Consider the following 14,672-nt stretch of genomic DNA (forward strand, 5'->3'; position numbering starts at 1 on the left):
TGTCTCTCTTCTTCTGCCTGAGTCATTTCTAGATTTCTCTTTCTTTAAAAAAAGATTTTATGTATTTATTCTTAGAGAGAGGGAAATGGAGAGAGAAGAGAGGGAGAGAAACATCGATGTGAAAGAGAAACATTGATTGGTTGCCTCTCATTATGCTCGGAGCAGGGACGGAACCCTCAAGCAACCCAGGCACGTGCCCTGACCAGGAATTGAACCGGCAACCTTTTGCTTTGTGGAACAACACGCAATCAGCTGAGCCACACTGGTCAGGACTAGATTTCTGTCTCTGATATCACCAATTCTTTCCTCCACCTGGTCTGCTCTATTTCCTAAGCTCACTATTATCACATTTATTGAGTTTTTCAGCCCCAGAACTTGTCTCTTTTTTATATTTTCAATCATTTTGGTGAAGGTACTCCTTAACATTCATTGTTTCTATTTTTGAGCTTGTTGAATTGCTTTTCTGAGTTTTCTTGAACTGAGTTTTTTTCAGAACTGCAATCTTGAACACTCTGTCATATAAATCAAAGGCTTCCCCGTCCTTAAGTTTATTCCCTGGAGAGTTTTCATTTTGTTTCTGAATTCCCCTGTGACCGTGGTTATTTACTGTTCTTGATGGAGTATGTCTCTGCCTGAGCATTTGCAGGGAGGCAATCTTTTTCCCACGTCCTTGACACTTCACTCGAGCAGGTGGGTTAGTAGAGGTCTTTCATTCTCCAGGAGGTGGTGCTGAAACACAAGCTTTTATTTTCTCTTACCTGCACTCCTGGGGCTTTTGGCATCTCTGTGGGGTGGCATTGCTTGGCTGTGAAAAATGCCCCGTATCCCCTGAGGAGGGGACCTGGTGGCCTCGGTCTTGACGCCACCACCCCCGTGGGTTGGAAGGGGTGGCCTCTGAGCTTCCTGGCCTGTGCATTTCTGGCGCTGTCTTCCTGTAGCCAGAAGCCGCCAGCAGAGCCACTCTGTCTGAACTGATCCCGCTGCCTCTGCCAGGTGGCACCACGATGGCTGGTGCAGGGGTGGGTGGGCAGGGGGAAGCGGGTTTGTGTGTCCACGGCTCTTTTCTCTCCAGTGGGTTTAGCCACAATGAGCTCTGACCTTGTAGGTTGGAAAGTTTTTGAAGGCCTTTCTAGATCTATCACGTGAGGATCACTTTCTTGGGCAGGCTGCGGGAAGTTGGGGTGGGCGGGCTCCCGCACCTGCAGACCCCTTTGTTCAGTGCTGCAGGGCTGTGGAATGCGGCCGTCCTTTGTGCCGCTTCTCTGCACCTGACTCTGGGCCCAGCCTCAGTGTGTGCCGCCCCCCCCCCCCGCCCCCCCCCCCCCCCCCCCCCCGCTCCGCCCCGCTGCGTCGCCATCTTTGCCCCTCCAGTTAGCCCAGTGGGAGTTGCTCTCCGACGCTTTGATGCTTTCCTGTCTTCTGGTGCCACAGCGAGCACTGGGCTGTGTGTGGCTTCCATCTCTGTTCTTCCCGCCCTCCTGTGTCCCTGGGTACACCCACTTTCAGATGTCTTTATGCACCGATCTCGCAGGCCTGTTTGTGCCTTGAGCAGAGAACCCTGCGATGAGTGACAGCTGTCCATCTTGAGGGACCTGGAGATCTTCTTATGCCCCCAGACTGCTGATGTCACACTTGGGAGATGCTTTATCGGATAATTTGTCATTCATCCTCACACATATTTTGATGAACAATTAGTCCATAAAGGGACTCCTTAGCTACATTATACAAAATGCTGACCGTCTGGACGCGGGCACATCAAACCTAATCAGGTGCCTTTTTAAAATAGTGGCTAAAACTCTGGACTTCTCTGAATGTGTATCACTGAAAAGAGGCCAGTGCCAAAGGCAACATTCAGCTACGTTGAGGCAGATCAAAAACATTTGTTTAAATTCCAAGCCAGTCACTGCAATTTTATTTTAGGATACGTAAAATGTATTGATTACCTTCAAATGTATTGATTATGGATTCATTGAAGACACAAGTCTCTCCAGAGGAGTTTCATTTTTAATTCATCCATGTTGCACAGGCTGCATTTTCAAGAGAAGTGCTTAGCGATGTGCTGAGTCAGGAAATTCGTTCTTGTAATGGATACGTTTATGTCTCTGAAATAGAGACCACGAACTTGCTTCAAAGCAGGGATTTTTTTTTTTAACACTTTCAGCAGCAGCAGCAGGCTGGAGCTAGCCCCAGGATGGTGAGAGGACTAATCCACTCTTGTACAGGAAGGCCTTGAGTGAATAGAAGAGGTGTGTGTCAGGGCCTGCCTCCAAAAAAGAAGAAAGCAAAATGTTTTGACAAAGACGAAATTTGAGCATCTGCAGGTTATCAGGAATCACTGAGCAAGTGATCTGTGTGTTAGATTTAGAGATGCGATTGTCAATTACCTGAGTAGTAACATACAGGAGCAATGAGAAGACGACAAATAAGGTCTAGAAACAAGCAAAGTATTTATTTTGTACTTGGGAAGGCTTTAGAAAGAGCGGCAGAGCAATAGACATCTTCAATTTTAAGTTTACTTTCTTGTAGAAATGTTTTATTTTTCCAGTTTCATTGGGAAATAAACAGACATCATGGACAGACATCACTGTGTAGGTTGAAGCCATACAACATGATGGTTAATTTACATATATTGTGAAATGATTACCACAATCGCTTTAACTAACACCCATCATCTCATAGAGATACGATAAAAAGAAAATAAATTTATCCTCGGGCTGAGAAACCTAGTGTTTCCCCTTATTGTACTTGCTGACCTCTAGAAAGTGACAGCGAAAAAGCCCTTTTTCGTGCTAGAAGACGCGTAACTATCGACTTTATAAGCCTGAAGACTTATCTAACAGCGTGCACGTTTACTAGGTCAAACTTTGTTTTCCCTCACACCGCTGTACTTTCTAAAGCTAATCCTTCATAGGAGGACCATCTTCTGAAGCTGTAGGGAGGTGGCTGGCTGGGTCACACTTCCCAGTGTACCCAGCAGGAAGCAGCCACTCACAATGAATTAGCCCTGAGAGCTGAAGCGTGTGGGGGGCAGGGGGCAATCCGTGGGAGTGGGTCGCTTCATTCAAGCAGTGGTGTCTCAGTCACCAGCCATTGGTTTCGTGCTTCCCTTCACGGCAGTAATAGCTTTTGCACGTTATACTGCATGACTTATTTTTACCTTTTCCCGAAGGGTTATAATAGACAGTCTCCTGAATGTGAAAGTAGCGAATGAGTATAATATCTGCTACTCTTAGTAACTGTAGGTGGTGCTATTTATGGAACCCTTACGAGAGCCCAAGACACTGTGATTTGCAGACATTATCTCGTCTTCCTTTTACAGAGGGAAGACTATGGCTCAGGGAGATTACCTTGTTCAAACTCAAGAGGAGCAACTAGGGATTAAACTAACTTTTAAACTTCAAAAGTATCTTCTTCATTGCTGCAAGGTTCTACCTCTTCTATTTCTTTCAGCTGGAGAAAGCTAGAAAATGTGTTAAAGATTTAATACAGCCAAATGATACTCAACTTTGATACATTTTTTAAAAACATGTTTTTTAAGGTCTGAGAGTATAAGCTCCATATTACAGGAAAGCATGTATGTTTAGTTGGATGTAGGAAAACCTGGCTTTCTTTTCCTGCATTTGCTGTGACCTTGTGTGGTCAGCTGACCCCCTCAGGTGTGATGTTCAGAGCATTAATGATGTTACGTAATAATATTCTTATCAATGCCACCAACGAGGTGGTTTAGACATGTTTTCTCCCTAATGTATCATTAGGAAAGAGACATCTACCTTGAGTAATATTTTTTTTTCTTCATAGAAGATGTCAAATTGAACAGAAATGGACTTGTAAATATAGGTCAAATACTTACAAAAATCCCATAACTGCCCCTTTTTCTCAGGACCACCTTGGATCCGTCTGCTGAGAGGATCTCCCACGGCCCCGGCCAGCTGTCCCGTGAGGGCCCTGTGTGACCAGTGCACCCGTCCAGTGCCTGGGCCTGGTTCATTATTAATTAACTTTCTTCTGACCCCCTAATGCACCCTGTTTTGTCCACATTCTCTTACACTCTCTAGTTGAGGATGTGATAGACTGAATATTGCTAATTTATGGCTTTCAATTCAGATGTAACTTCTCTTGAGAACCGAGCTAATTAATACCACATTTGTGTGTTTAATATTATATTTCTTATGTATTCTTTGGATTCTTACTTCTTTTTCTCATCCTCATGTGATTACCCCAAATTCCCCAACCAAACCCTGTGTTCATGGTGCCTGGCAAAGAGAATTCATGTGGTCATTTTTCCCCAACTGATTTCATCAGTATTTGGATCAACAGTGTTCATAGTGTGGCTTAATAACATCCTCTATAAAGATAACTGGAAGAAAGAGAGCAGTTTTACGTATGTCAGATAAAGGCCATGTTTTATTATCTGTCTCTAGAGGTGAGCGTCTGGTGTTGGATCTTTACTCCATTGTGTGTCTGTGTTTTGCTGCAGGAAAACGAGGGTGCTCCATTGGTGGGCACTGTAGTACGTCTTCATATCTGCGGTGGTGTTTTTACTGTGACTTTAAAAAAGATCATCATGGCCATTTTAAGCCCTTTCCATATAAATTGTAGAATCAGTTTGCCATATCCAATAAAATGCACATTGGGAGGTTGCTTAGATTTGGCAAAGGGAACAAAACTGAAGTGGGACATAAAACAGAGCCAGGAGAATGGCCAATCGAAGACATTGTCCTCAAGCCCTAGGGTGGCAGGTGGGCCACACACTTATTTCAGATTTTCTGATAGCCAAATCCAAAAGCAAACGCAGCGGTCCCTAAGACTCGAAAAAGCACAAATAAACTCAAAATACCATCCAAGTCTTTAGTTCTTCAGATGAATCTTTGAAGTTCTAAAGTCAGAAATAAATTGATCTTCTGCTACCCAAATACTGTGTGTATAACAGGCGGGCATTTTCAGCTGTCTCCTTCCAGGGGACTTAGTAGCCTGCCTTCCAGGGCCCAGCCAAGCACAGCTCAGCTGAAGCAGTTCCAGGCCAGGATCAGCAGGTGGCGCAAAGAGCCCTCTGCTGGTGGCCACATGTTTTTCCCTGTGCATTCCGGGGATAGATTTCAGAGTATCTGTAAAGAAATGGGCAAACTGCATGCTTTTGGGCATTTGTTCAAAAAACATTTTTCCCTTCAGGCAAACTTTTGATGTTTGACGGGAGATTGAGCTTCTTGGATTGTCTGAGATATAGTTACCATATTTTACTGCTCAAATATAGATTCACTGGCCTCTGAGCTGGGGCAGTTCTGGCAGCTTACTAGGGAGTGGGAAACCCACACTAAGACTTATTCCCATGAGTATGAACATCCCGTCTCCATTCATTGATGAGTCAGTCATAGGAACAGCAAAAAGAAGGGCAGCAGTCCTCCCCGGGAGTAATTGTGATTTTGTTTTATCACACAGACCAACGGGATAGCACCGTCAGAAGAACGTTAGCCTGAAATGCCTTCAGGTGATGACCAGACCCTCCACTTGGCTCTAACAGTCTCAGTGAAGAGCTCTTAGAATGCCTACCTGTGAGCGTTAGTGTTTTCTAGTGGGCCCTCGAGAATAAAGTATTTGCATACGGTAGCACTGAGTTATTTGGGGGATTATTATTTATAATTCAGTTATAAAGATGAGAAAATATTTGTTGAAAGTAACATTTTTTTCCTTTTTATTTTGTGGTCTATTTATGCCAGTTTTAAGTTGTGACTTTTTTTTAAGATTTTATTTATTTATTTTTAGAGAGGGGAAGGGAGGGAGAAAGAGAGGGAGAGAAACATCAATGGGCGAGAGGTACATCAATCGGTTGCCTCTCGCAAGCCCCCTGCTGGGGACCTGGCCTGCAGCCCAGGCACCTGCCCTGACTGGGAATCGAACCACAGATCTTTCAGTTCACAGGCTGGCACTCAATCCACTGAGCCACACCAGCCAGGGCTTAAGTTGTGATTTTAAATCTCCCTATATGCCTTTGTGGAAAGCCTGTATTTGTTTTCTTTAATAGGAGTAAATTAGCTACTTCCACCAAAGTCAAAACAGACCTTCAGAATTTAAGGGAGTGGCGTATTGCTATGGAAAACACATATGTTTGAACTGAGATATAAAGCTACAATTTGATTTGTTATAAGGCAGCTTTTATTGACCATGATTCTTGTAGTTCTTTACTACTCACTGTGTGTCTGTTATAATATCCTAAAGAAAAGGAGGGGACACAGGATATGGTAACTGGCAGCAAGGAGCTTATATGCACCCCTTGGGAAAATAGCAGAGGCATTCCCGAAATGTTACACAGCAATGCCACAGAGAGAAAGATGTTCCCGGACAGTTGAGGCAATGCCGCAGGGCGATTGTTCATTGAATGCCAAATGTAGCGACAGTCGGCACACAAGCCAGGAAAACTCCATTGCTCTTATGGCATTCTGAAATGAGACCACGCATCCTACCGTGAAACATGTTATTCATTCTGGAATCTGAATGAGCAGTTTTCTACGGTGTTTATAGGGCCTCAGAGCGGCCTCCTCTGTGGGATTTACACTTTGCTCCTTGGCAGTAGGTACGGTGCCGAGACTCCCCGCTCTGCCCAGATCCTGCTGGTCTGTGGCTGAGAAGACCTTGCTTTGCCAGCAGATCCCTGTCCAGTTCTTTCGGTCTTGGCAGCTTCGCTTCCTTTTTCATGGTTTCCCTCCCAAACAGTTCCCAGTCTGGACCCCAGATAAGTTGGTTTCCTGGGCCTTTGGTGTTGAAGGCCAGGAAGCTGTTATGTCCTGTGATGCCCAAGGACAGCCTGTCCTTGGACTTTGCCTCAAGTGTTTAAACAGATTTTAAAGGGACAGCGTGTTCGAATGGATTGAAGATGCTCGTCCAAGAAGTTCTCCTGTTAAGTGTCTGGATATTCGGATTTTACAATTCCCCGCGGGCCCACGTGGCATCTCCACATCCAAAGAAACTTCCATTTTACTATGAAAAAGAAACTGAGACAAGCATGGTTAGGAAATGAAGTGACTGTGAAAGAATGTGTGTTACAACTCTGCACTCTGAATAGGATTTGAGGTTTTATATGTATATAAACGGGGTGGGCGAAAGTAGGCTTACAGTTGTAATACAAATACATAATACAATAATTAATAAATAATACAAGAATAAACCCTGTTTCATGTACTCGGCACTGTAAACCACTCCTGTACCCACACATCCCACACATATGTTTATGTGAGAAATGATGTTGCAATATATCAGTCAAGATGATGTCATTTTTGTGATTGAATTAATAGCTTTAAACTTTTTTTTTTACTTTTAAATTTAGCAAGATCAACTTTACACCTGGGCTGCCGTCAGTCAACCCACACACTCGCTGGACTACACAGAAGGGCAGTTCCCCAGGCGAGTCCCGTCTGTCTGGCCACCACCCGGCGCTCCTGACGAAGAACGCAGGCCCCAGGATGCTGAAGCAGGTAGGCCCCCGGGGACGGTGAGTGTTCTCACAGTGAGGGACAGCGTGCTCCCTGGGGGGTGAGTTTGCATTTCTCTCCAAGGTGTTTCTTAGGTTACAATCTGCAGATAACAGGGGAAGTCCCTGGGGGGCTTGTGAAACAGAACATTCTCATGCTCCACCGTCCAGGCTGCTGAGATGGAATTTGGGGGGATAGGACCCTGGAGCTGTCCAGTTACTACTGTGTATACTGAAGTGGGGGACCCACAGCATGCGGCTGCAGCCACCCCCTGAGGCTCAGTGTTCACGTGGTGGACGGTAGCTCCTGACAGCGACCCCACGTTGGAGACGGGGTGTGGGAGACATCGTCTCACGCGGGACTCTGAGGGTCACTCACAGAGGACAATCGATCGAGGGCCAAGACAGACTTCCTTAATGCACAGATAGTCGGAGATGAGGGGATTCTAACTTAACACCTGACAACAAAGGCAGCACCTGAAAGCATATTTCGTTTCCAAAGGAAAAGCACAGGACTAAAAGTACGGATCCCATTAAATACACTGCTCTGTTTATGTTAAAAATTCATTCCCGGTGGGAAGTCGCCAGGTGCTGATACACAGCCATGCACACAGTGCTGTTTCAGTCCGTGACGGACCCCACACAGAGCGGTGGCCTGGTGCTGCAGCCGAGAGGGTGCGGGCCTGCAGCCCGCGCACCACTCCCACGCGTGTGGAGGTACAGGCAGAAACAGACCTGCTGCGCTGCCTCCTGTGTCAAAGTACAGCCCAGATGGTGGTGTGCAGTACGCGGTACTCATGACAGCGACTGTTACTGGTTCCTGTATTTACCACTACGCCAGGCTGCTTGTCATCATTTAATTATTTCATTTTCGGTTAATTCGCCTGGGGCAACACATAAATTTCAGGTGCACAACTTTATAGTACTTCTGCAGAGTCCACGGTGGGCTCGCCACCTGAAGTCAGGTCTTCTGCCACCTGATACTTGACCCTCTTCGTGCATTGTGTCCTGTCCCCACCCCGCTGGCCTCTGGTAACCACCGTTCTATTGTCTGTGTCTATGAGTTTGGGTTTTTAAAACGTATTTATTTTGTTGCTTTTTGTTTTATATCCCACATATGAATGAAATCATACAGTTTTTGTTCTTTTTTTGTCTGACTTGTTTCACTTAGCATAGTAACCTCAAGATCCACCCATGCTGTCACAAATGAGCACACCTCACCTTGTTAACGGCTGAGTAGTATTCCACGGTATATGTGTACTGCATCTTTATCCAGTCATCCACTGAAGTGTGTTTGCGTTGTTCCCGTTACTTTGGCTACCGTAAATAAGTTTGGCTTCACTGAACATAGGGGTACATATTTCTTTATGAATTAGTGTCTTCAAATTGTTGGGTAGGTACTCGGAAGAGGGATTGCTAGGTCATGGAAAGTTCTCATCAGTTGGAGTCTTGGAAAGTTCCCATCAGTTGTTATGTGGAGTAGGTTCTCGGTTCTCTTCTCCCAGTTTTCTCCTCTTGGTATACCTGCTGTCCTTAGGTTGCTCATTCTAACGTAGTCGGATAGTTTTCGTAGTGTTTTTTTCATCTTTCGTTCTGCTCTCTGTCTTCTTCCTCTTGGGTCATTTCTATGTTTCTGTCTTCAAGTTTGCCAATTCTCTCTTGCACTGGGAATTCTTTGTTCCCGGTGCTCTCCGATGCATCCCTCGTGGCATTTATTGAGTGCTTCAGCTCCAGAATTTGTTTCTTCTTTATGCTTTCAGTATCTTTGTTTAAGTACTCTCTGAGGTGTTCATTAATTTTACTCCTGAGCTCTTTGAACTGCCTGTCTGAGTTTTCTTAATTCAATCTATATAAGAGTTTCTTCATAACTGCAATTTTGACTTCTCTGTCTCCTAAGTTGGTCTTCCACGACTTTGGTTTCTGGAGACTTCATTTTATGTCTGTGTCCCAAGGTTCCCTTGCCTGTTCATGGTATCTGAGGGATTGTGTACTTGTCCGTGCATTTGAGGGACTGACTTCTTGTTTGTCTGCTGTTTCGCTCTTGATGATTCAGCAGGTTGACAGGTAGGGTACTTTCTTTTGTTTGTCATTAGATAGCGTCATAGTTCGTTTTTTTGGTTTTCTCTTACCTGGTCTCTTTGTGCCTCTGGGTTTGTGGTGGAGCCGCGTCGCTTCAGTTAGAGAAAGTGCCACATAACCCCTGGGATGATTGGTGTCCCCTCTGTGACCAGTGACCTTGATGATGGAGCATCAACACTGTGGTGGCAGAAGTCGGTGCAGGGCAGAGACCCGGTGTTGCAGCTCTCAAAGCGACCTCCTTTTCCTGCAATGGTTTTGACTTGGCTAGGCTATTTGGGGCGTGTTTTGGGTGGAGGAGGCAAGACTGCTGTCTACGGCTGCACCCCTTCCCATCATGGCTGTTGATGGCACTGCTGGTTGTTCGAGCCAGCTCTGCCTGGTTCTGCCAGGATAGGGACGTGGTATGGGCAGTCACCTTTCCAGGAGTAAAACTGCTTCTGCCCGTCTCATGCTCCAGGCTACAGGGTGAGGGCTGCAGCTCAGCTTCTGTCCTGCTGCCTCCGTCACTACTGCCCGGGCAGTCTCCGAAACGCATCTGTGGCTGCCATCCCTGTCCTCACCCTACTTCCCTGCTTGTTCCAATGGGCCCTCCTTCAGATGTCCTGACTCGTGCATCTTCCCGCCACGCTTGCCTGTTGAACGAGGGATCCTTTATTGAGTGATAGGTGTCTGACTTGTTGTAAATTTAAGGGGAGAAACAATGGAGTCTCCTCCACTGGCCGTGATGCTGATGCCACTTGGCGTTGTTTATGCACTTTTTTCTACTCACAGAAGACACCTGTGCTGTGCAGCGGTGGGCTGAGTTACACTGGCCGCCACCGCACACATCCCATGTCACTGCGTGCGTGATTGCATCATTTTCTCTTGTGCCTGATTTAGTCTTGCGTTGTTTTGTGCGGTGACGCGCTTTGCGGGCTCACAACCGACCAGCAGTAGGCTGTCCCTTACAGCCTAGACTGCAGTGTGCTGTGCCATCTAGGGTCGCTTAAGTTCTGTCGGCGACAGCACAACAGTGAAATCACCTACGCACGCATTTCTCAGAGCGTGTCCCTGTTGCTAAGTGGCACGTGACTGTGGTCGGTTGATCGATTGCACTGAGAGTTCGTTTAATAGTGGTTCCTGTCTCATGTTTCTCACCCTTGCTTAGGCTGATATTTTCATTTTCTCTTCCCTAGGGTGTCTGTCTTTCTCAATTTTTCTAACTGAAACATTTATATTATTGTCTACAATTTTAGGGCATTTAAAAAACAGCTAGGAGGCCGCATTTGAAAGTTAATCAGCGATAATCTGAATTTTTGTTTGGTAAATGATGATAGTTGGAATTAATACCAGGAGGTTTGTAATCTAATTTGTATCATTGTTTGATGTAGTTTGTAAAATGCCAGAGCAAATACTTTTTAATATAATAACTTCTCTCCTTTTAAAATATGCATTCTTGAAGAGGATGATGGCGGTAAGTAAAAATAATTTACTGCGGTGACTTGTTTTACTCCAGCTGATCTGTCACCAACTGCAACAGCCGTAGAGCATTCTTTGTTCTGCGCCAACTAGTGGCGCTTTCTAAACATTTCCTGCTGGGACTCCGGGGGGCGTCCTCATTCTGGGGGGTCACACCATCCAGCCAGTTGTAAGAGTGAGAATGTTCGTAACATAGTGAAAAACTTGTCTAGAGTCTACTGTTTTTTTAAAAAAATATATATATCAGTGGCAAACTTTGGTAACATTTATTTATTACTAAATAAAGTACTTGGCAATGCACTCAACAACTTACTGCCACACACTGTTCTGTGGGGACATATGGTTAAAACTGCCGTTGGTGACAGGTAGCCCCTTTCAATTTTAACTTAGAGTAAAAGAGTCCACTGAATTTTTTCTCAAAGAGGAAAGGCTAGTGGTTCTATTTTAGAAAATTGGGAACTTAACTTTTAGCCTTTTTTTGGGGGGGGGGCTCTGCTGGCTCCTCCTAATAGTGTTTACTATTTCACACGTCCAACCAGTTGAGATTCGTGGTGCTGCCTCTTCTGTTTTTCTTGTAGATCTGACGTTAATTTTTTCATGATTCCTTCTGTGAAGGAGGCTTTTCTTCTTCTTCATATATTGACCGAGATACCGACCCGCCTCTGTAGGCATCTGAAGTGCAGAGGCCAAGGCGAAGCCTGGTGGTCCTCCCACCAGTGAGTGGCGGGAGGGCTGCAGGTTCCTGTGCATCTTTCCCTCCCACCCTGACCCCCTGCACAGTTGGCCTCGTCTCCGCAGCAGAGCCTGAGGTGTTAAAATCGACCTTTTGTAGAATATGGAATGCCACCTGGAAGGTTAAGGCTAGTTGGAGAGGAAATTAGGGCATGAAACACTCCGAAAATGGGTGGCAGAAACATTTATAAGAAGAAACCCTTTTCATGTATCTTGTTTTCTCTTAATCTTTTCTCTCTTCACTTACCTTTATTTGTACAATGCATGATTGATTGTCCTTTTTTCTGGAGTCTCATGGCATTTTATTAATATATCTATTACTTGAATTTTTATGTCTTGTAGTTTGTCTGTTTGTACATATCTGCCATCTTTGTAGACTCCAACATTTCAACATGTTTGGACACATAGAATACACTTAAACATTCGAGTGAATAAATGAAGATTTTTTTGGAAAAAGACCTAAGTAATAAATGATCTATTCAGCCCATAAATACAAACATTTTAGGGAGAGTTTTTTGCGTCCAACACACACTCTCTGAAACAGCCTGTGGAACATTTTAGAGACTCAATACTACGTTTCAAAGGTTATTCAACAGCTTTACACAAAATCAAAGAAATGATTAACTTTAGTTTTCAGACTTATGGAGAACGGGAGCTAGATGTCTACATATGAGTAGGGACTAGATTATTCTTGTTGCATCTTTGAGAAATTGCGTCCCTTATCTTTCTTTGCAAATATGAATGGCCAAGAGAGTGAACATAGGAATGATTTTTGAGAAAGGCAATTTGGGGACAGAAAATTCTGGAGAAAAATGTATGGATGGGGAGCTGGCAGAGTCTTTTTGTATAAAAATTCTAAAAAGTGTATTTACATGCTGGCTGAAAGAACTGTAACCCAACTTTGCTCCAAAAAAGGATTTGAGCCACTCATAAATACCTAAGGTGTGGAAAGGATTACAAATGAAAACAGATCAAACGGAAAGGAATTTCAGCTGGAACAATAAAAAGAAGCTGAGGTTAGCTAGCATATTGAAATGTATTTCAGCAGGACCCGCAGTTTTCAAAGGTAGTTGGAAATATACCCCCCAGATTTAAAGGAGACAGTGAAGTGGGAACGGTTAGTTCTACATCACCTCCTGTATCCACTAGGCTGAAGGCAAAAGTCCCTCAGAGAAGCACTTTCCTGGCCTCTCGTGTTCTGAAGAAGTGTTTCTAATGGGTCCTAAGAAAAGCGATTCCGTGCAGTGTGGTGCAAATATAGTATCATTGGCTCATGTGCAGGTTTAGTCCACCTATTTTAACACACATTCGACGGAGACCACGCGGAAGTTACACGGGGGAGCGTTCCAGAGCATCCTGTGTCTGGACATCTCACTCGGTCGAGGCGTAAATGTGCTAGAATAGCTTGACTGGGTCTCCTGTACATAATTCACCATTTTCTTTTTTGCTTTTGTTTTTTGGAAAGTCTGCCTGCATTTCCCCCTTACATCTGTGAGCTAAAGTGCGTGTGTAGTTATTCTTGTGGGCATGAGGGGCAGATCCGTACCGTTAAATAGTCAATAAACAGAGCGAGCGTTGGTCCCTTTTAGGAAGATTACATGTTTAACCCCTGTCTCCGTGTGTGGAAGGACCTGGTTGGTGTACTGGAAATAAAAACATCGGCCACTTATTAGGCAGCTAATCATAAGTCATACCATTTAAATGACGTTTAATGAATTATCTTTCAATTAAATTGACTACATTTAAATAGAATTGATGTATTCCATTAAAGAAGCTTTCATTTAATAAGGTTATAAGTAAGTGCGTTTTAACTGAAACCATAAAAGTGTTAGAAACGGCTTAATTCACTTTTAGAAGGACTGTTTTGTGTATTTGAAAGGGTCTATTGGAGCTATTTTTCAGTCAAAGCAGAGGGCCATAGCTTCCTCTCTCTGCAAATGTAAAACTCACCCAAGTGTATTTTGTTTTAGGAGCCGAAATCTTATTTTGTGACAATAGGTCATTTCCGAAGTGCATTTGGCGAATGGCGAGGAGACCAGATTTTAGGTTATGCTTCGATTCTGCGAGCTAACTTTAACAAAATGGAGCATTTAAAATTTTGTCAGGAATGTTCTTTTCCCAACTCTGCTTCCAAGAGATGTTTTCTAAAACAGTCTAGTTGCTAATTCTTAAGAAGAGTGAGCACAGTTGGCAGTTTTAAATGTACCCTTGAGAGAGCTCTCACTGGTTCCTCTTTAAAAACAGCCACCCCAGTTGGTGAATACTTAATGAGAATGGTCTGGCAGTCCCAGAACTGAGTAGAAGGCAGTTCCCCAAAAGTGTCCTGGATCCTGGGAGAGGAGTGTCGGTAACACACGCCGCCAAGTTTGGATGGGGGGTGATCATTCTAAGGCGGATGTTCACACTAAGCGGATTTCTCAAATACACCTGCCAAGTGGCTATAGACTTGAGCCAGCTCAGAAGCCAGCGATTCCTCCAAAAACTAAAACTCGATATACCGTATGATCCAGTAATCCCACTTCTGGGTATTTGTCCGAGGCAACGAGACCACTAATTTGAAAAGATATACGCACCCCTATGCTCACTGCAGCATTATTTACTGTAGCCGACATATGGAAGCGAACTAGGTGTTCATCACTGACAAATGGATAAGGATGCGCTACATGTACCCGGTGGAATATTATGCAGCAATGAAAAAGAATGAAATCTTGCTATTTGCAACAACATGGATGGACCTAGAGGGTATTATGCTGAATGAAATGTCAGACAAAGACAAATACCATATGGTTTCACTTATACGTGGAAAACAAAACAAAACAAAGCAAACAAAGCTAAAACAGACTCATAGACACAGAGACCAAAGAGGGGGTTACCAGAAGGGAGGGGGTGAGGAGACCGGTGGAAAGGGGAATTTAGTCAATAATATTGTGGTAAACACATG

At 44.4% G+C, this 14,672-nt stretch overlaps 1 protein-coding gene across 2 annotated transcripts in view; it reads left to right on the forward strand.

Moving 5' to 3' along the window:
• Positions 1 to 14,672, forward strand: part of FMN2 (formin 2) — a 266,913-nt gene that overhangs the window by 45,759 nt on the left and 206,482 nt on the right. Inside the window, exons 3-4 of one of the 2 annotated variants that reach the window (XM_053912937.2) lie at positions 7,319 to 7,466; positions 10,983 to 10,994. In XM_053912937.2, the coding sequence (XP_053768912.1) occupies positions 7,319 to 7,466; positions 10,983 to 10,994 (160 nt within the window). The remainder of the gene's footprint in view (positions 1 to 7,318; positions 7,467 to 10,982; positions 10,995 to 14,672) is intronic. The other variant, XM_053912938.1, reaches the window with a different exon arrangement.

Source organism: Desmodus rotundus, chromosome 10 (assembly GCF_022682495.2).
Source record: "Desmodus rotundus isolate HL8 chromosome 10, HLdesRot8A.1, whole genome shotgun sequence".
Classification (NCBI taxonomy): Eukaryota; Metazoa; Chordata; class Mammalia; order Chiroptera; family Phyllostomidae; genus Desmodus; species Desmodus rotundus.